The 16,981-nt window shown below is 27.2% G+C and overlaps 1 protein-coding gene across 1 annotated transcript in view; it reads left to right on the top strand.

The window, feature by feature from the left end:
* Positions 1 to 6,662: 6,662 nt before the first annotated feature.
* Phum_PHUM413630 (limbic system-associated membrane protein precursor, putative) overlaps positions 6,663 to 16,981 on the top strand; it is a gene marked incomplete at both ends in the record, with an annotated part of 14,175 nt that continues 3,856 nt past the window's right edge. Inside the window, 2 exons of the mRNA XM_002428944.1 lie at positions 6,663 to 6,788; positions 7,647 to 7,857. Of these exons, the coding sequence (XP_002428989.1) occupies positions 6,663 to 6,788; positions 7,647 to 7,857 (337 nt within the window). The remainder of the gene's footprint in view (positions 6,789 to 7,646; positions 7,858 to 16,981) is intronic.

Here is a 16,981-nt window from a genome sequence, read left to right as displayed (position 1 = left end):
CCGAACGCTTCGTAATATTTTTATTTTTTGCGACGTTTTTCACCCCCCCTTCTCCCTCATTCCCCCCCCCACACACATACGCACTCCCACTCATTTTTATTTTATTTTTTCATCATTTTACCATCGAACCCGTTCGTACGACTTTAAACCCGGTGTAAATAATAATAATAATAAAATACCGCATAAATGCTTTCTCGCATATATGATGAAAAAATTTCCTTTTTTTTTTTTTTTATTACGTTCGCACGTTTTTTTTTATTTGTTTTTCCCTCCTCCCTCCCCCCCATTTATCGTCGTCATTCTCGAACGATTCGAGATTTACGATCGATAATCATTCACGTTTGATAACTCCTTAAAAAAAACCATCTCCGCGATAACGCGAAACCTAATAATAAAAATAATAATATTTCTTTTTAAAAAAAACCGGAAACGGTGACAAAGCGGAAATGACGAAAAATTTTTATTTTTTAATTTTTAATCAAATCGGATTTAAAAATTTAAAAATATTTTTTATTGATTGATTTTTTTTTTTAAAAAATCGATCGATAAAATTTATTTTTTTACTCGTATGCGTGATAAAATAATAATAATAATAATAATAATAATTTTTTAATTTTCTTTATCATGAAAATTGTTTCGTTTCGTTTTTTTCCATTTCAATTTTAAGTTTACAAATAAATTTTCTTTGACGAAACATACCGGAAATACGAATTTAAAAAAAACCACACGAACGTACGTTTGTTTTGATTTTTCTTCTGCTATTAAAAAAACGTTGTTCGTTTGTTCGAAAGGTTTTCTTGAAGGTTAAATGCCTAATAATAAAATTCGCCATTTTAAAAAAACCGGTGGTCGGTTGTGCCGGTTGTGTCGGTTGCGACGGCTGTCATTTAAAACTTCTTACTTAAACTTACTAAGAGAGAGATATTATTAATTTCCGTTTCTATAACATCACCTATGGCCGCAAAATAGACATCGAGAGAAGGAAGAAGAGGGGGTGGAGGGGCGAAGTGGGGGGCAAACGGAAAATGATAAGATTTAACCCTCTATCTCTATCTCTTTCTCTCTCGTTCTGATCGATGTTGGTTATTTTCTTTGCTATCAAAACCAGAAATTTTCCTAGAGGCGTCATCCATCGTCTTATGATGTCGGTGGTGGGGGCGGTAGTGGTGGTAAAGGCGAAAATGGTTATCGACAAATTATTCATGCGTTTCTACAATATTATTATTATTATTTTTTATTTTTTTTTTGCTATAAATTATAAGAAAATTGTTAGGGAAAGCAAAATTTCTATTTTGAAGTTTTCCTTTTTTTCCTTTGGCTTTGAGCCACCATTCGAACCTTTTTTTCATTTTTTTTTCCTTTTTTTCTTTTTTTTTTTTATAGATAGCTATAGCGCTAGAAATTTTTTTTTAAAAATTAGCTTTTGTTTAACGTTGATTCATTATTTAAATAATAAAAAAAAATTCCTCCCTCCCCTGCTTACCCCCGCTTCCTCCCTCCAACCCCCTCTTCCCATCATCCCAAACTACCATCCCCCTCCTCCTCCTCCTCCCGTCGAACGTATTTTTCGATTCGTATTATATGAAAATTATAAAACCAAAAAAAAATTTTTCTATAGTAAAAATACCGTTTTTCCTTTTTTTTCCATTTTTTCCTTTTTCCCTTTTTTTAATTTTCCAGGGAGAAAATTCCTCCAGACTTTTTTTCTTTTTTTTTTTATCTTTTATTGATGTTTCTTACGGCGGTGCGGACTTTTTTCAAATCGTTTGAGGGCGGGGTGAGAGTGGAGGGGGGGGGTAGGAAAAAAAATCCTTTGTTTTATTGCTTAAAAGCTTAAGGTTCTAGAAATTTCGTACGTAATTAGAAAACTTTTTGTTCTTTTTTTTCCGTCGTCGTGGAAGAAGAAATATAAACGTATCCAAAAAAAAAAAAATGCAGGAAAACTTGATGGAAAATTTTTTTTTTTTTTTTGCGAAAGAATAAAAAACAAACAAACAAAAAGTTTTCGAATTGTGTTTTTTATGTTTTATAACATAACAAAAAACATTTTTTTTGTTTTTTTTTTTTTTTTTTTTTTGCGTGTCGATTTTTAACGTATCGAGTTTCGTTATTTAAATTTTTTTCACGTCAATTTTACTATTATTATTATCATCATCATGGCGAGTTTTTTTTTTACGTAATAATAAAAGGATCGGAAAAAGAAAAGAAAAGCAGAAAAGTAGAAAAAAAAAAAAAAAGAAAATTTAATAAAATTAATTTTTAAAGTTAGAAATCAAAAAAAAAGGAAAATGCGACCGAAAAATCCGGTTGGTTTACTTCTTCTAATTTTCTTTTCTTTTACTTTTTTTTTGGAGAGAGGGGAGAGGGGGTAGAGGGTAGAGGGGAGCTTTCCTGACATTTGAAAAAGTTTCTCCAGGGTTTAAAAAAAAAAAAAAAAGTTTTAAATAAGAACGCTTAATATTAAAAAAAAAAAAAAAAAGTTACGAAATGGAAATAAAATAAAAAAAATTTTTACATTTAATTTTAATGTTAGGATAAAAGGAAGTTGTAGAAGAACTTTTAAGAAAAAAAGAGGAAACGGAAACGGATACGAAAAAACTATTTTTTTTTTCATAAGAAATTACATACAATATTTCATTTTAAAATCTATAATTGTTATTTTTTTAATTCGTGTCTATAACCACGATTTTTTTTTTATAAACTCGATCGATTGTTAACATCAACGTCGAATTTTTTTTTTTTTAAATGATAATAATAATAATAATAATATCATTACAAATAGTAATAACGTTTAATAATAATAATAATAGAAATTTAAGAATTGGGGGGGGATTAATATTTTTCAACGAAAATTATACGTAAACAATAATAATAAGTCATGAAACCACAAAAAAAAAAAAACAAAAAAATTATTATGAGCGCGTGCGTGCGTGCGTGTGTGCATGCGTGTGCGCGTGCATGCACGTACGATTTCGTATGGCGTATAATAATAATAATAATAATATATATATGTAAAAAAATTTACATTGATTTCCTTTATTTTTTATTTAATAATAAATATATACATAGGCAGAAATTCAAATATAAATTTATAAGTTGAAATTTAAGTTAACATGCACGATCGGATATTGCGTACATTTTTCTCATACAAATGTTTCCATTCGTATAAAATATAATAATATAACTTTTAAAACTTTTCTCTATCTCTCTCTCTCTCTCTCTCTCTCTCTCTTTCTTTCTTTCTTTCTCTTTAAATATTATATTTATTTTCATCAAAGAAAAAAAAAAAGAAAAAAGAAAATGGTGGAATTAAGGCAGTTAGTTGGGAGTAATGATAGTGATGGTGGTGTATTCCTGTAATCCAACTAATCGGAGGTTAAGTGGGGGATGTTTTAAGAGGGGAGGTTTGGGATTGGAGGGGTTTGCTAGGGGTAAATCTTTAATTTGGATGCTTTGGGGGAGACCGAGGTAGCCAGGTTGAATTCGAAAAAGGGAAAAATTGGTCCAAAAGTCACCGAGTTGAGCTTCGTGAATTCAATTTCATCTCGTCCAAACAAGAACAAACCTGTACCTGCATAAGGGCATAACTGACCTAGCACCCTTTCAATGCCTTGGGAATGCGCCGACCTTTGTTCGAAGGGGTGAAATTGAGTACGAGATCCAAATAGAGAAAATGAAAGGAGGACAGATCAACGGGAATCAGATCCCGAACATCTCGCAGATTCTGCGGATGAGGCAGGAACAGATCGGGATTGTCTCTTGAAGGGTAAAAAGGGGAAGTACCGGGATCTTCCTAGGGGGAAACCTGATGGTTCTGGCTCAGAAAAGGGTTGACGCCACCTTCGGAAAAGAACACGATGAAACACGTCCGGGAGTTTTAGTTGGGTAGTGGGTTTGACTTAGTCCCCCCACACTTTCCTTACCACCGGATGGGGAAATTAGTGGAAAATGCATTTCTCTCCTGGTTTAACAAAAAAAAAATTGATAATAATAATATTCGTACAATAAGAGTTAAAATCAATTTTTTTTTTTTTTAATAATTTTTTATTTATTTATTTATTACATTTGCGGTTTCCTGTTTTATTTACAAGGTTTACCAAATTTTCAAAATGACCGAATAACCGGATATTCGAATCCTTCTATTAAAATTTATCGTTTTTAAATAAACATAGAGAAAATATTTTTGATATTTGCGCTCGTTTACTTTTTATTTCAAACTCTCGATCGATCGATCGATTTATCGTTCGATAATTTAATAAATTAAAAAAATTTTTTTTTTTTTTGTTACTTTATATTGAATTTGTCTCGTATTTAAAATCATTTTAAACAAAAATTTTTTTTACACAATCCCCTCGTAATAAATTTATTATTATTATTATTATTTCGTTAGTAAAAAAGAAAAAAAAGTTTTTCTCGGGGTTTTTTATTATAAAAATTACTAAAACGTGTTTAAACATTAAATATTCATTGAAAAATTAAATATAATTTTATAAATTATTATATTCAATAAAATGTGTTGCAAAAGTTTTTTTTTTTTTTTAAATATATATATATATAAATTTTGTTTTTAAATTTAGTTTAAACAAAATAAAAATGGCTTTGAATGTTTAAAACGTAATAAAAAATAATAATAATAATAATAATTTCGCATTTGAAAAAAAAAGGAAAAAAGGAAAATAATAAAATAAATTAAAAGTTTTTTTTTCTTTTTTACCTATTTCTAATTTTCACCGATAGGAGTGCTGTAAGTCATTCAAGCAAAAGACGTGTAATTAGAATCAACTCAGATTTTTTACTTATTTATTTATTTATTGATTAAATAAATAAATTAATAAATAATTATTTATTTATTTATTTAAAATTCGCGCGTAATACGCAGAGTATGGTTTTTTTATTTTACATCAAAAAACGAGCGTAGAATAAAAAAAAAAAAGATATATAATCCGGCAATAAAAAAAATTTATTCACATATCATTAAAGGAGGGGGGATGTTGGAGGAGAAATTTATGTTAAAAATTTAGATGGTTGTAAAAAAAAAAAAATTTTTTTTTTTTTTAGCTTTCGGACATGCTGGAGAAGAAGTAATTTTCCTTAATTCACTCGCTTTGCTGCTGGAAAAATAAATAAAAAAAAAAAGAAAATTTTTTTTTTTTTACTGCTTCGAGGGTCTTTTAACGTATTATAATATGATAATGCACGCGAAAAAAAACCGCGCTGGAGAACTTTGTTAATCGTTTTTTTTTCTGTTTTACAGGAAATAATAATGATAATTTTTTCATTTATAATATTTTTTACGTACGATTCGATAATGATTCTCCAGCAAAAACGTTGATTACGCATTCAATTATTTTTCTTATCACAAAAAAAAAAAAAACAATATATATTCCATTCGTACGACTACGACGCGAAATATATATTTTTTTTTTCTCGACTGGAAAATTCCAAAACTTTTCCTTTTTTTTTTTTATTCTTTATTCATTATCTTCTGCTTCCAAAAATAAAAAAAAGAACCATAAATCTGAGTTTTTCTTCTTTTTCTTTTTCTTATTTAAAAAAAAAAAACGAAATTCCGAAACATTTTTTAAATATTTTTTTTTAAACCTTTTTTTTTCCTTTTTTTAAGCATTTTCGCGTTAACCTTTTTTTCGTCGTCGTCGTATAATAACTATTTACTTAATTCGCAAGAATTTTCTTTTTTTTCGTGACGTAATTAATTTAATGCGAAAAAAAAATAAACAAACAAAAAAAAAATTTTTTTTTTCCCAACATCAAGATTAGAAAAATTTGCAGCGAAAAAAAAAAAAACAGGGTTGCCATCATGAGAGGGAAAAAAAAAAATTTTAACAACTACCACCGACCCATCAATTTTCCATAATGTTTATCATAAATTTTTTCTTTCTTTTTTTTTTAAATTTTATCCGTACATTAAAAAAAAAAAAAAAAAGGAAAATTTTGTAATTTTTAAAAAGCGTAAATATCTATATATATATATTTTTTACATCCACGAAATATCTAATTACACGTTTACACGAAACACGTTTTTTTTTATAAATGTTACGATGCAATATACAAAATGTGCGGTTGTTTTCCTTTTTAATAAATTTTATATAAAAATATTAAATTTTTTTTTTTTATTTGGAGACGTAAAAGGAAAAGAGAGAGAAAGAGAGAGAGAGAGAGAGAGAGAGACATGGAGAGTAGTCGGAAAAAGATTATTTCGTTCGTTGAATTTTTGAGTTTTGAAAAAAAAAAAAGTAATTTTAAAGGAAAGAACTGCAATTTAAAGATAACTGACAACGGATGAAAATCAGGTGAAATGGAAAGAAGAAAATTCTTTCGCATTTTTCCTCCCCACCCCCCCCCGTCCTTTTTAGATGAAAAAAAGAAAAGTGGAAATAATAATAAAAAAAAAAAGGATAGAAAATATTCGGTGAGGTCATTCAAGAGGAAGATAAACACTTTAAGGCACGAGTGGAATCACGTGGAAGGAAAGTCAAAAGCTCGCGACGAAAAGAAAATCCACCTCTTTGACGTGATAGTTTTTTTTCTTGTGACGTCATCGCCATTATTATTAATATAATAATAATAACGTGATTTTTTTTTTAATTATAGTTTATGGTTTTGATGGGACGACATCGCTTCAAAGCACTTTGCACCATCAAATGGAAAGATTTTCCGGTTTGTATACAGGACCGTATTTCGATTCGTCGACACCGAATAACATAACAACGCAATTGGGGACTCACGCATATCTTCCATGTAAAGTAAAACAATTAGGAAATAAATCCGTGAGTAAATTTATTTTTTAACGTGGAATTAGAATTCTACTCGTGACGTGACATGACGTCATCAATAATTTTTTTTTTCGCAACGTATGAAATTCTTTCAACAAAAAAAAAAAAAACCAGTTGTGTTTTTATTTTTTTAATTTAAAAATAGAAAAAAAAATTTTTTTTTTTCCGGTTGTTATTTAATAGATAACAAACAACAAACAAAAAGAAAACATTTTTATTTTAGTTTCATATATTTATATATATAAAAAAAAATTTTTCTTTTCTTAATTTCACTTTTTTTCCGTTTCCTTCAATTTGCTTTTCTTTTCACTTTTTTTTTTTTGTTTTCCTCTCAATTATATTGATTACTTCGTTTATTCTTTTTTTCCTTTTCTCCCCTCCTCAGCCCCCCTTTCTCGTTTCCTTTTCCTTTTGTTTAAATACTTTCAAGTCACATGACACTACGCATTTCCTGTAATCAATAGTTTTTTTCATCATAAAAAAAAAAAAAAAAATAAATAAATTTTTTTTTTTTCAAATGTTTACTTTTATAAATTTTTGTTTTCTTGTATTGACCTTTCCCCCCCCCCGCCGCCCATTTTTTTTATTATTTTTTTTTCTAGAACTTTTTCGTGGGGAGAAACATCATTATTATCATCTTTCATCATCGGTTTTTTTTTTTTTCTTTTTCCAATCTACGAAATTTTTTTTAAAAGTAAAATCCAAATGGTCGCCATTTTTATTTTATTTAATTACACGAGGTTTAATTACTCTATGGATTGTTTACGTTTATCACATCCAATCAAGATCGGAAATTTGATTTTTTTTTTTTTAAATAATTAAAAAAAAAAATTTTTCTTGTTTCGCGATAAGGTTTCGTGGATAAGAAGAAGAGATGCTCACATTTTAACAGTTGATCGTTACACGTTCATAGCAGACGAAAGATTTCAAGCATTTTTGGTCGAAGCAACCGACACGTGGACGCTACAAGTTAAATACGTACAAGCCAGAGATGCTGGAAGATACGAATGCCAAGTATCAACGGAGCCAAAAATGAGTCATTTTATCACTCTTAACGTAGTCGGTGAGTTATCGAATGATCGATTAATAACGATAATATAAATTTCGATTAATAGAAAAAGAATTCTTCCCCTCCTCCCCTTTCCCTCTCCTCCCTTAATCCATCATCAAATGTTGAACAAAAAAAAAATTTTTTTTAATTTTTTTTTTTTTTTTCCTTTTTATTATTAAAAATCATTACTAGTTTATTTGTTTTCTTTTGACGTCATCGTCGACGTCATCGACGTCGTCGTCGTCGTCGTCGTAGTATCTTTTTTCTTTTATTTGTTTCTTGATTAAAAGTTACTTTTGTATCCAAAAAGAAAAAATAAAAGGAAAGGAAAAAGAAAAATAAAATATCGCGTTTCGAAAACGTTTCAAGTTAACTTATATTATTATTATTATTATTTCTTTTTATTTTATCGAAACATATCGATCGATCGATCGATCGATGGATCAATAGATCGATACATCGATAGATTTAGATTTATAATTATTTTTTATACGTAAAAACAAAAAAAAAATTTTTAATTAAAAAAAAAAAATTTCACTTTTTCTCTCGTTTTGTTTTTGTTTTTTGTTTTTTCTTCTGCTCGTCTATCACTCTCTTTTAAAATTTCTAACTCAATTTCTCAATAATGATTTCGTCTAAATTTTTGAAAAGTTTCATTTTTCTTTTAGGGTTCATTTACTTCTTTTACTCAAACCCTTTTTCTCCTTATATTTTCTTTTTTTTTTTTTTTGGCTGATGAAACAAGTTTTTATTAAGTACGATTTGCTTCTTTTTTCTTCTCCCTTGAAAGAAAAAGCTGATTTTGCAGATGGAATTTTTTTTTTAACCGAAATCTGATATCATCGGCTCATCTATATATAAATAAAAAATTCTTTTTTTCGGTACCTACAACTCAACCCTTTCGCCCCTCCCTCCAACGAAAAAAATCTCCCCCTTCCTCCTCTATGTATGTTTTGATTATAACTGGCGTCATCGAAATCGATTTTTTTTTTTAAAACCTTTGTTAAATGCAAAATTTTTGTACCGCCATTTTTTTTTCGTTTTACTTAACGTAAAATTAATGGCGTCCGGTTAATAATAATAAAAAATTTTATTCTATTTTTTTTATCTAATTAACAACAAAATTATAAATCATTTTTATACACGGTTTGAAACAAAAAAAAAATTAAGATAATTAAAAAAAAAAAAGAAACGAGGGGAGAGGGAGGAGGAGAGGAAAAGGAAGAGGGCGCATTAATTTCGGATAAGAAAAAAAGACGTTAAAATAAATGATAAAACAATGTATAAGACTTTTTTTGTTTTGTAAATTTAATTTAAAAAAGACAAATTTTTTTTTTTTTACATGTTTACTCTTTCTCTCTCTCTCTCTCCCCCTTTTTCTCTTTCTCTTGTTGTTGCATTTAATAACTTTCTTTGTAAATTTTTTTCCTTTTTTCCTTTTTGTGTCCTACATTTTCCATTCATTTAAAAAAAAAGGTTTCTATATAATTTAATTAAAAAAATTTTTTTTTTACAAATTATTAAAATATATAAATTTTATTATTTGCAATTTTCGCGCCTCTTTCACTTTCTCTTAGACGTCATCAACATCGTCATCATCATCGTCATCATTACCGTCATTCTCGAAAATTAAAAAAAAAAATCTAAAAATAAAAATCCATTAATTTTTTTCTTTTTTAATTTCGCAATTTTAACTTTTTTTTACTTTTTTTTTATTTATTTATTTTTAGTCACGTGTTGAATCATAATCGTGGCAGTAGACGTTTTTTTTTCCTCTCTTTTCTTTCCCGCCATTTAAAACTTGTTTTATCTATTTTACGAGTAAAAATGATGAAACTTTTTAAAATTGGCTTGGGAATTTTTTTAATAAAAAAAAAAGTTTTATTTAAAATTAGTTTTTTTTTCCCTCTCCTTCCTCCTTCTTCCTCCTTCTCCCTCCTTCTCCTTCCCACTCCTTCCCCCTCTCTCCCCACTTTATGTGTATGTATACACATTCATACAATATATGTATAAAAATAAAAAAATGCAAAATCCTTTGGAATTTAATTATTTTTAAACATTATTAAGAACTTTTTGTTTATTGACGACGAGAACGACGACGATGACAACAACAACAACAACATACCCGTACGCCCATTTTGTTTTTTATTTCTTTCCCTTCCCTCCTCTCCTCCCCCTCGCCTACTCCTCTTCACGACCCCCACTCTCCCCCCCATTACCATTTTTCCCGCCTAAATTTTTTTTTTTTTTATTTAACGAAAAGTTAAATTTAATTTAATTTAATTTAATTTTTTTTTCTTTTTTTTTTGCTTTATTTCATTCTTTTTAATTCTTATAATAAATTCAAAGGAATTTTTTTTTTCCTTTTTGATTTCCTTTTTAAAAATTCACTTTACATAAATTCTTATACAATAAATTTAATTTTTTTTTTTTTTTTTAATTTTTTTCTCTTGTTTTTTTTCTTCTTCTCCTTATTATTATTATTTTTATTTATTATTTTATTTATTTTTTTTTTTTTTTGGAATAAACAAAATAATAATAATAATAACAAAACGACGACGACGATGATAATAATAATAATAATAATAATGACATTGATATAAAAATAAATGAATTTTAATAAAAAAAGAAAAAAAAAATTTGCTTATGAAAAAAAAAAATAAAAATTTTTTGATGAAATTGACAGGAAAAGTGTGAGAAAAGAGAGGAAGGGGAAGAGGGGGGGTGGGGGTAGAGAGGGATGTGTGTGTGAAAAATGTTGGCTCTAAACGAGGGATTTAAAAAAAGAAAAAAAACGATCGAATTTAACTGAGAATTTTTTTTCGGGGAGCCAAAAATAATTTTTATAAAGATACAAACTCAAAACGGGTTGCCATAGAGAAACAAAACGGAAACGTGTGTCAGATAACAAACCGGATATACCATCAATTATTAAAAACACATTTATTTCTAACTCGAAAAAAAAAACTTTTCGTTATTGATACAAAAATAATTAATAGAGAGTTAAAAATTAAAAAAAATAATAAAAAAAATTTCGATTGATATCGATCGATTATTAATCAATATAAATTCAAAGGAAACGAAAAAAAGGAAAAAAAAAAGTTTTTTTTTCCTTTCTTGTAATTATTAATAAAGTTAAATTAAATCGAAAAGTTATGATTGGTAGAATAACTAACTAAATTTTAAATTTTTTTTTTTTATACATAAACAATTTGTAAAAGATCCGAAACGAAAAGTTTGTCAAGTTATAATGATAATAATAATAATAATAATAATAATAATAATTTTCACTTTTTTTTGTGTTTGTTTGTATTGGAAGAGACGAAGACAATGAAAAGGAAGAATAAAAAAAAAAAAAAAAACTTACAGGAATCGTGACCTGGATTTAGGGAAACTTTATTATTAGTCGAATGATCCACCTTTTTGTAAAGGATAGAATGCTAATATTTCATCGATCCTCACTCTCTCTCTCACTTTCATGTTTCGTCCATTTCTCTCTCTCTATCTCTCTCTTTTTGTTCTATTATTTTTCCAGTTTCCGACGTTTCTAAAGAAGAATTATGACGCGGAAGGATTCCTTTTTTTTTTTTTTACCGTACGTGTATGTGTGTGTGTTTGTGTGATTTTTTTTTTTTTACTCCGTTTTCCTAATTAGAAATCGGTGGCTTTTATGTAATCAAAAAAAAAAAAAAAAAACAAAACGTGCACGAACCTGGAAAAAATAAAAAAATAAAAACAAACAAAACAAAAAAAAATAAAAAAATTATTCTGTCAACTGCAAATTTAATTTTTAAATTTACCGCCTTTTTTTTTTTTTTTTTTTAAAAAAAATTCGCCGTGATAACAAAAAAAAAAAAAAATCTGGAATATATATATTTTTTTTCCTCTCGTTAAAAAAACATACTGATGAATATATATCATTATTATTATTATTATTATTATATTTTTAAATTAAACTTTTTTTTTCTTTCACGTTTAATTTAGTTATTTTAGTCTCATTCATTTTACGTTTTTTTTTTTTTTTTTGTTTTTCATAAACATTTTTTGAAAGGTTTCTTTAACAAATGCAAATCCAATTTAAATATTTAAAATAGAACAAAAAAAAAAAATATTTTCATTCATTCATTCATTCATTCATTCATTATTGCAAAGCTTAAAAAAAAACAACAACGGAAGTCGTCGAAAAAAAAAAAATTTTCCGATGTTACATATTATTAATATTATTATTTCTCTCCCTTTTTTTTACGCAAGCGTATCATTATTATTATTATTATTGAAAAGAGAGATAGATGGGGGATGGGGAAAAAATGGGGGATGGAGCAGGGCGGGGGAGGGTAGGACACGTACATTATTTTTCCCATTAGGGTTTTAATATTGAAAATTTAACTATTTATCAATGTGGTTATGAATAAATTGAACGATGAAAGAAGAATTTTATTCGCGGTTGAATGGCCATTTTGAATTAGAAACCAAATTAAAATTGAATCCGACCAGATGCTTCTTCTTTTTCTTCTTCCACTTCTTCTACTGCTTCCACTTCTTTCACTTTTTCCACTTTCTTTTTTTTTTCAAAGCTATAATGACAAAAAAAAAAAAAATTTTCCAAAGAATAACTTTTTCTTTCTTTTTTTTTTTTATTTCAATTTTAGACCAAATTGCCTATTTATTTTTTATTTTTTGTTTCTGCTAAACACCAATTTTTATCGTAGTTTTCTTTTTTTTTTTTTAAAAGAGAGAGAGAGGGAGAAAGGGAGAGGGAGAGTAAGAAAAAAAAAAAGGAAAAAATAAATGGAAAAAAAAAGAAAAAAAAGAAAATGGCGTTTTAAATTTTATCGAATTTGAACGAATTTCAAATTGATTTATATTCAACTTTTTTTCTTTTTTTTTCACCCCCACCTTCCTTCTTACCCTTCCCCTTCCCCTTTCTCTCCGCCTTCCCCTTCCCGAAAATATTTAAATTATCGTCAATCCTTTTCCTTTTTTCCTTTTCTCCAGCTCCGAAAATAAAAATTAAAAAAAATAAAAAAAATAAAATGCTCTGAAATTTAAAAAAAAAAAAAAAAAAACAATTCGTCACGTTGCATTCGTTATTATTATTATTATTATTATTATTATTATTATTATGTAACGGTGTTGAATTTTTCAGTGACGGTTAGTTTTAGGTATTTTCTATTTTGTTTTCCCCAAGAGTCGGGAAAAAAAACATGATAACGATTTTAATAATAATTTAAATTCCTGATAACAGACAACGTTATCATAAAAACATAAAAAAACAATTTTAAATAAAATTTTCCATGTGCGTATGTGCGTTTTAAAACATAGAAAGGGGGGAAGTGAGAGGGGATAGAACATTAATAAAAACAACTGGAAAATTTTATATGTTACGTATAATTAATATTTACTGTCGTTAAAATGAGAAAAGAAAAAAAAAATTTTTTTTTAGCGCCAAGTTTGAAAAACAAGTTTTTAAAACAATCTTAACAAAAGTTTAAAAAAAAAAAAGTTTTCTTCATTTTTTTTTTTTTTTAATAAACAACAACAACAACAACCAACAACAACCAACAACTTTTAGTTTTGAAACATTGGAAAATTTTCTAAAATAATATTATTAATAATAATAATAATAATAGAAAGCTTTGGAGATTCGCGTTGCCTTTTTCGGGGTGGGGGGGCTGGGAAAAGGGTAAAAAATGACTGGAAAAACTTGACTGACTCGACATGGAAAATTATGATAGCGGTCGACAGTTTAAAAAAAAAAAAAAAATTTCACTTAATGTTTTTTTTTTTTTATTGACAAAACGTAATTTTTTTTTTTAAAAAGGTTTTTACTGTTTTACCAAAGGGAGGGGAAGGGAAAGGTAGGGGTAGAGAAAGGAGGGAAAACAAAGGAAGTTTTAAAAAAGGAAATTTTCTGTTAATTTATTTTATTTTATTTTTTATTTTTTTTTTTGAATGACGTAATCGTTAATGGTTAACTGGAACCGATAGCCTTTCAAAAAAAAAACGTTAAAATTAAAGGGGAGCAACGGGAGAACCGACGATGTGTGGTTGGGGGGGGTAGGAGTGAGTAAAACCGGTTGAGGTTAAAAACGTTGAAAATTTTTTCTTTTTTTTTTTCCACTCCCTCCACATTTTTAAAATTGATTTCGTCCATTTTGAAAATTTACATTTTTGAATTTTAAATTATTATTATTATCATAATAGTTTTCTAGTACCTGAATTTTATTTTTCTTTTAAAAATCTATTTACACGTACGACTATGAATTTGATTTGACAAGTTAAGCACACACATTTAAATGTTTATGATCGTTTCATTAAAGAAAGAGAGAAAAAAAATAAAAATTTTTTTTCCCCACACCCTCTCCCCTCTTTCTCTCTCTCTCTCTCTCTCTCTACGGTCAAAGGTAAAAATCCTCTATGAAAAAAAAAATTCAATCGGTTTTCCTTTTTTATTAAAACATCAAATTGAAACCTGCCTTTGAAACGTGCTTATTTTGAGGTCATAAAAGCTCAAAACGGGTCACGTTCGTGATCAATTCTGCACGATTTAATGCAATCGAATCAGAGAGAGATAGAAAAAAAAACCAACTAATAGCTCAAGTTGTTGTTATTATTATTGGAGGTTTTTTATAAAAAGCTGCACATAATTCAAAAGGTAAACATGAACGACTCAAGTCTTTTAATTTAAAAAAAAAAAATTTGTTTTCATACAAGGATTGATAAAAATTAATACGGGAAAGGGAAGGCCGAAAAAAAAAATTTTTTTTAATACAAAGATGGAAAATTTGGAAAGAAAAAAAATGGGGGAGGTAGGGGGAGAGAAGGGGGGCTGACGGGAGAAAAAGAAATATTTTTTTTTTTTTTTTTACCCGCGATACGAATAATATTAATCGAAATAATAATAAAATATTAAAAGACAAAAAAAAAACAGAGCAAGCAGGAACGTTTTAAATATTTTATTAAACAAAAGAAAGACTTTTCCTTTTTTTTTCCTTTTTTTTTTTCATTTGAATAAATGATGTTTGATTGTGGCAAAGTTAAAGTTTCTTTTTTTTTTTTTCTTACTTTTTAAATTTTATTATTTAGTTTTAAAAGTAAAAATGAGAAAATTACAAACTCGAATGTTTTTTAAATAACAAAAAAAAAAAAAAAAAAAAAAGTAAGCAAATTATAATCTTTTCCTTTTAAAAATTCCATTGTTTAATAAAAAAAAAAAAGGAAAATTCTGGGAAAACCCGTTGGCGAATTTCTTTTTTCTTTTTGTTTTTTTTCTTATTTCAAAGAAGAACGAAAAAAAAAAAATAATAATAATAATTGAAAAAACCATAATTAATTTTTACGACAAAAAAAATTTAATTAAATTTTCTATTCTGGAACTCTTTAAATTTTTTTTTTTTTTTTTTGGAAAATTCTTTTCGTCATCATCGTTACCACCACCACCACCATCATCATCATCATCATCATCATTATCATTACCATCGCAGTCAGGAAAGTAATGTACGAGTACGTGGGTGCGAACGAAAAAAAAATTTTACGATTTAAAACCCTTAAAAAACAAAAAAATGAAATGAAAATTATCCAGATGCAACTGGAAAATGAAAACCACGTGCGTGAAAAAACGAAAAGAAAATTATTACGTTTATAATATTATCATTATATGAGAAAGAAAATGGCGTTAAGTGTTATTGAGAATTAAATGTTTACGACGTTTTGGTTCTTAAAAGAATTTTAATATCGGTTGCTAATAAGTCAAAAGGAATGTGCGTGTGTGTGTGTGTGCGCGTGTGCGTGAATGCATCTCTCGAATAAGACTCTGCAAATTGATGTGGGTGAAATTTTCTTTTGATAAAACATTAAAAAGAGAGAGAGAGAGTGAATGAGAGAGAGAGAAAGGGAAAAAAGTGTCTGAATATAATAGATAAATAAATCTGCTTAAGTATTTTAATTGAAGATAAGTTACTGGAGAAGTTAGGAAGCAAACCAAAATAAAGTTCTTATAGGTTTTTACAAGATAAAACTTTTATAAAATATATATATATATTGTTGTGATCACGTGAGCAAATGTTTATAATTTTATATTATTTATAAATAATAACATTAGAACTATGGTTACCAAGTGTTTATTATAGAAAAGAAGCTTCTAGAAACTTATTCTTCTGTTTGTTTACAACCATAGTTATTCGTTACATAGAAACATAATAATAACAATGAGTTCCACCTATAAAAGGAAGCAAGATACAACGTGAGATGTTCTTCTGATTCCCTAATGTCCTGTGAACGTAACATCTTATTAATGATTGTGTTAGTGAGAGTGACGGTTAAAGGTTAAATTATGTTATCCATGATATGAGTGATAATCCTTTTTGTAATAATGCTTGCTAAAGACAATATAGAAAAAATGTTCATAACAATATATTTTTTCTCCAGCTGGAGAAAAAAAAATTTACCTCGGAGTAAATCGAACCAATAATAAGAAAAAAAATTTTTACTACTTTATTTAATTATTGGCCGATATCTATCATTTTCTTTATTTATTAATTTGCCCCCCAAAAAAAAAAATTTTTTCTTTCTTGTTTTCCGGAACCTGGAGTTCCGGGAGAGGTTTTTTTTCTCTCACTGGAGAGAAAAAAAGTTATTAAAAAAAAAATAATAATAATAATGAAAGACATTTAAATAATAAGTCAACAACTTTGTTAATTATCTATTCAAATGCGATGGAGAAAGAATCAACGGTTCATTGCCTTTTATCCTCCTTCCTTTATCAAAATGATAATGATAATATAGTGATAAAGAAACAAAACTTTATCGCGCTTTTCTCTTTTTTGTTTTTTTTAAAATTAATATTCTTATGTATATATATATATATATATATATATATATATATATATATATATATATATATTGTTATATTCGGTTCGTTCTTTATTTTTGTAAGTAATGAACAAGCACTTAAAACTATCACTATAACAAAACTAATATTAATAAACAAGAACTTATTACAGCTAGACTAAAAATCAAATGAACCAACGCCAAGCTGTGTAGCTTGCCTATATTACTTTGGTCTTTCGTCAGTCAACTGTTTCGAATGTTCGAGCAAACACTTGCAAATAAAATAAAAGAAGGAGTCTTAGAAGCT

The sequence above is a fragment of the Pediculus humanus genome, genomic scaffold (assembly GCF_000006295.1).
Source record: "Pediculus humanus corporis 1103172108181 genomic scaffold, whole genome shotgun sequence".
Lineage (NCBI taxonomy): Eukaryota > Metazoa > Arthropoda > Insecta > Psocodea > Pediculidae > Pediculus > Pediculus humanus.
The sequence above is the reverse complement of the archived record's forward strand: the minus strand, read 5'-3'. Positions and strand labels throughout refer to the sequence as shown.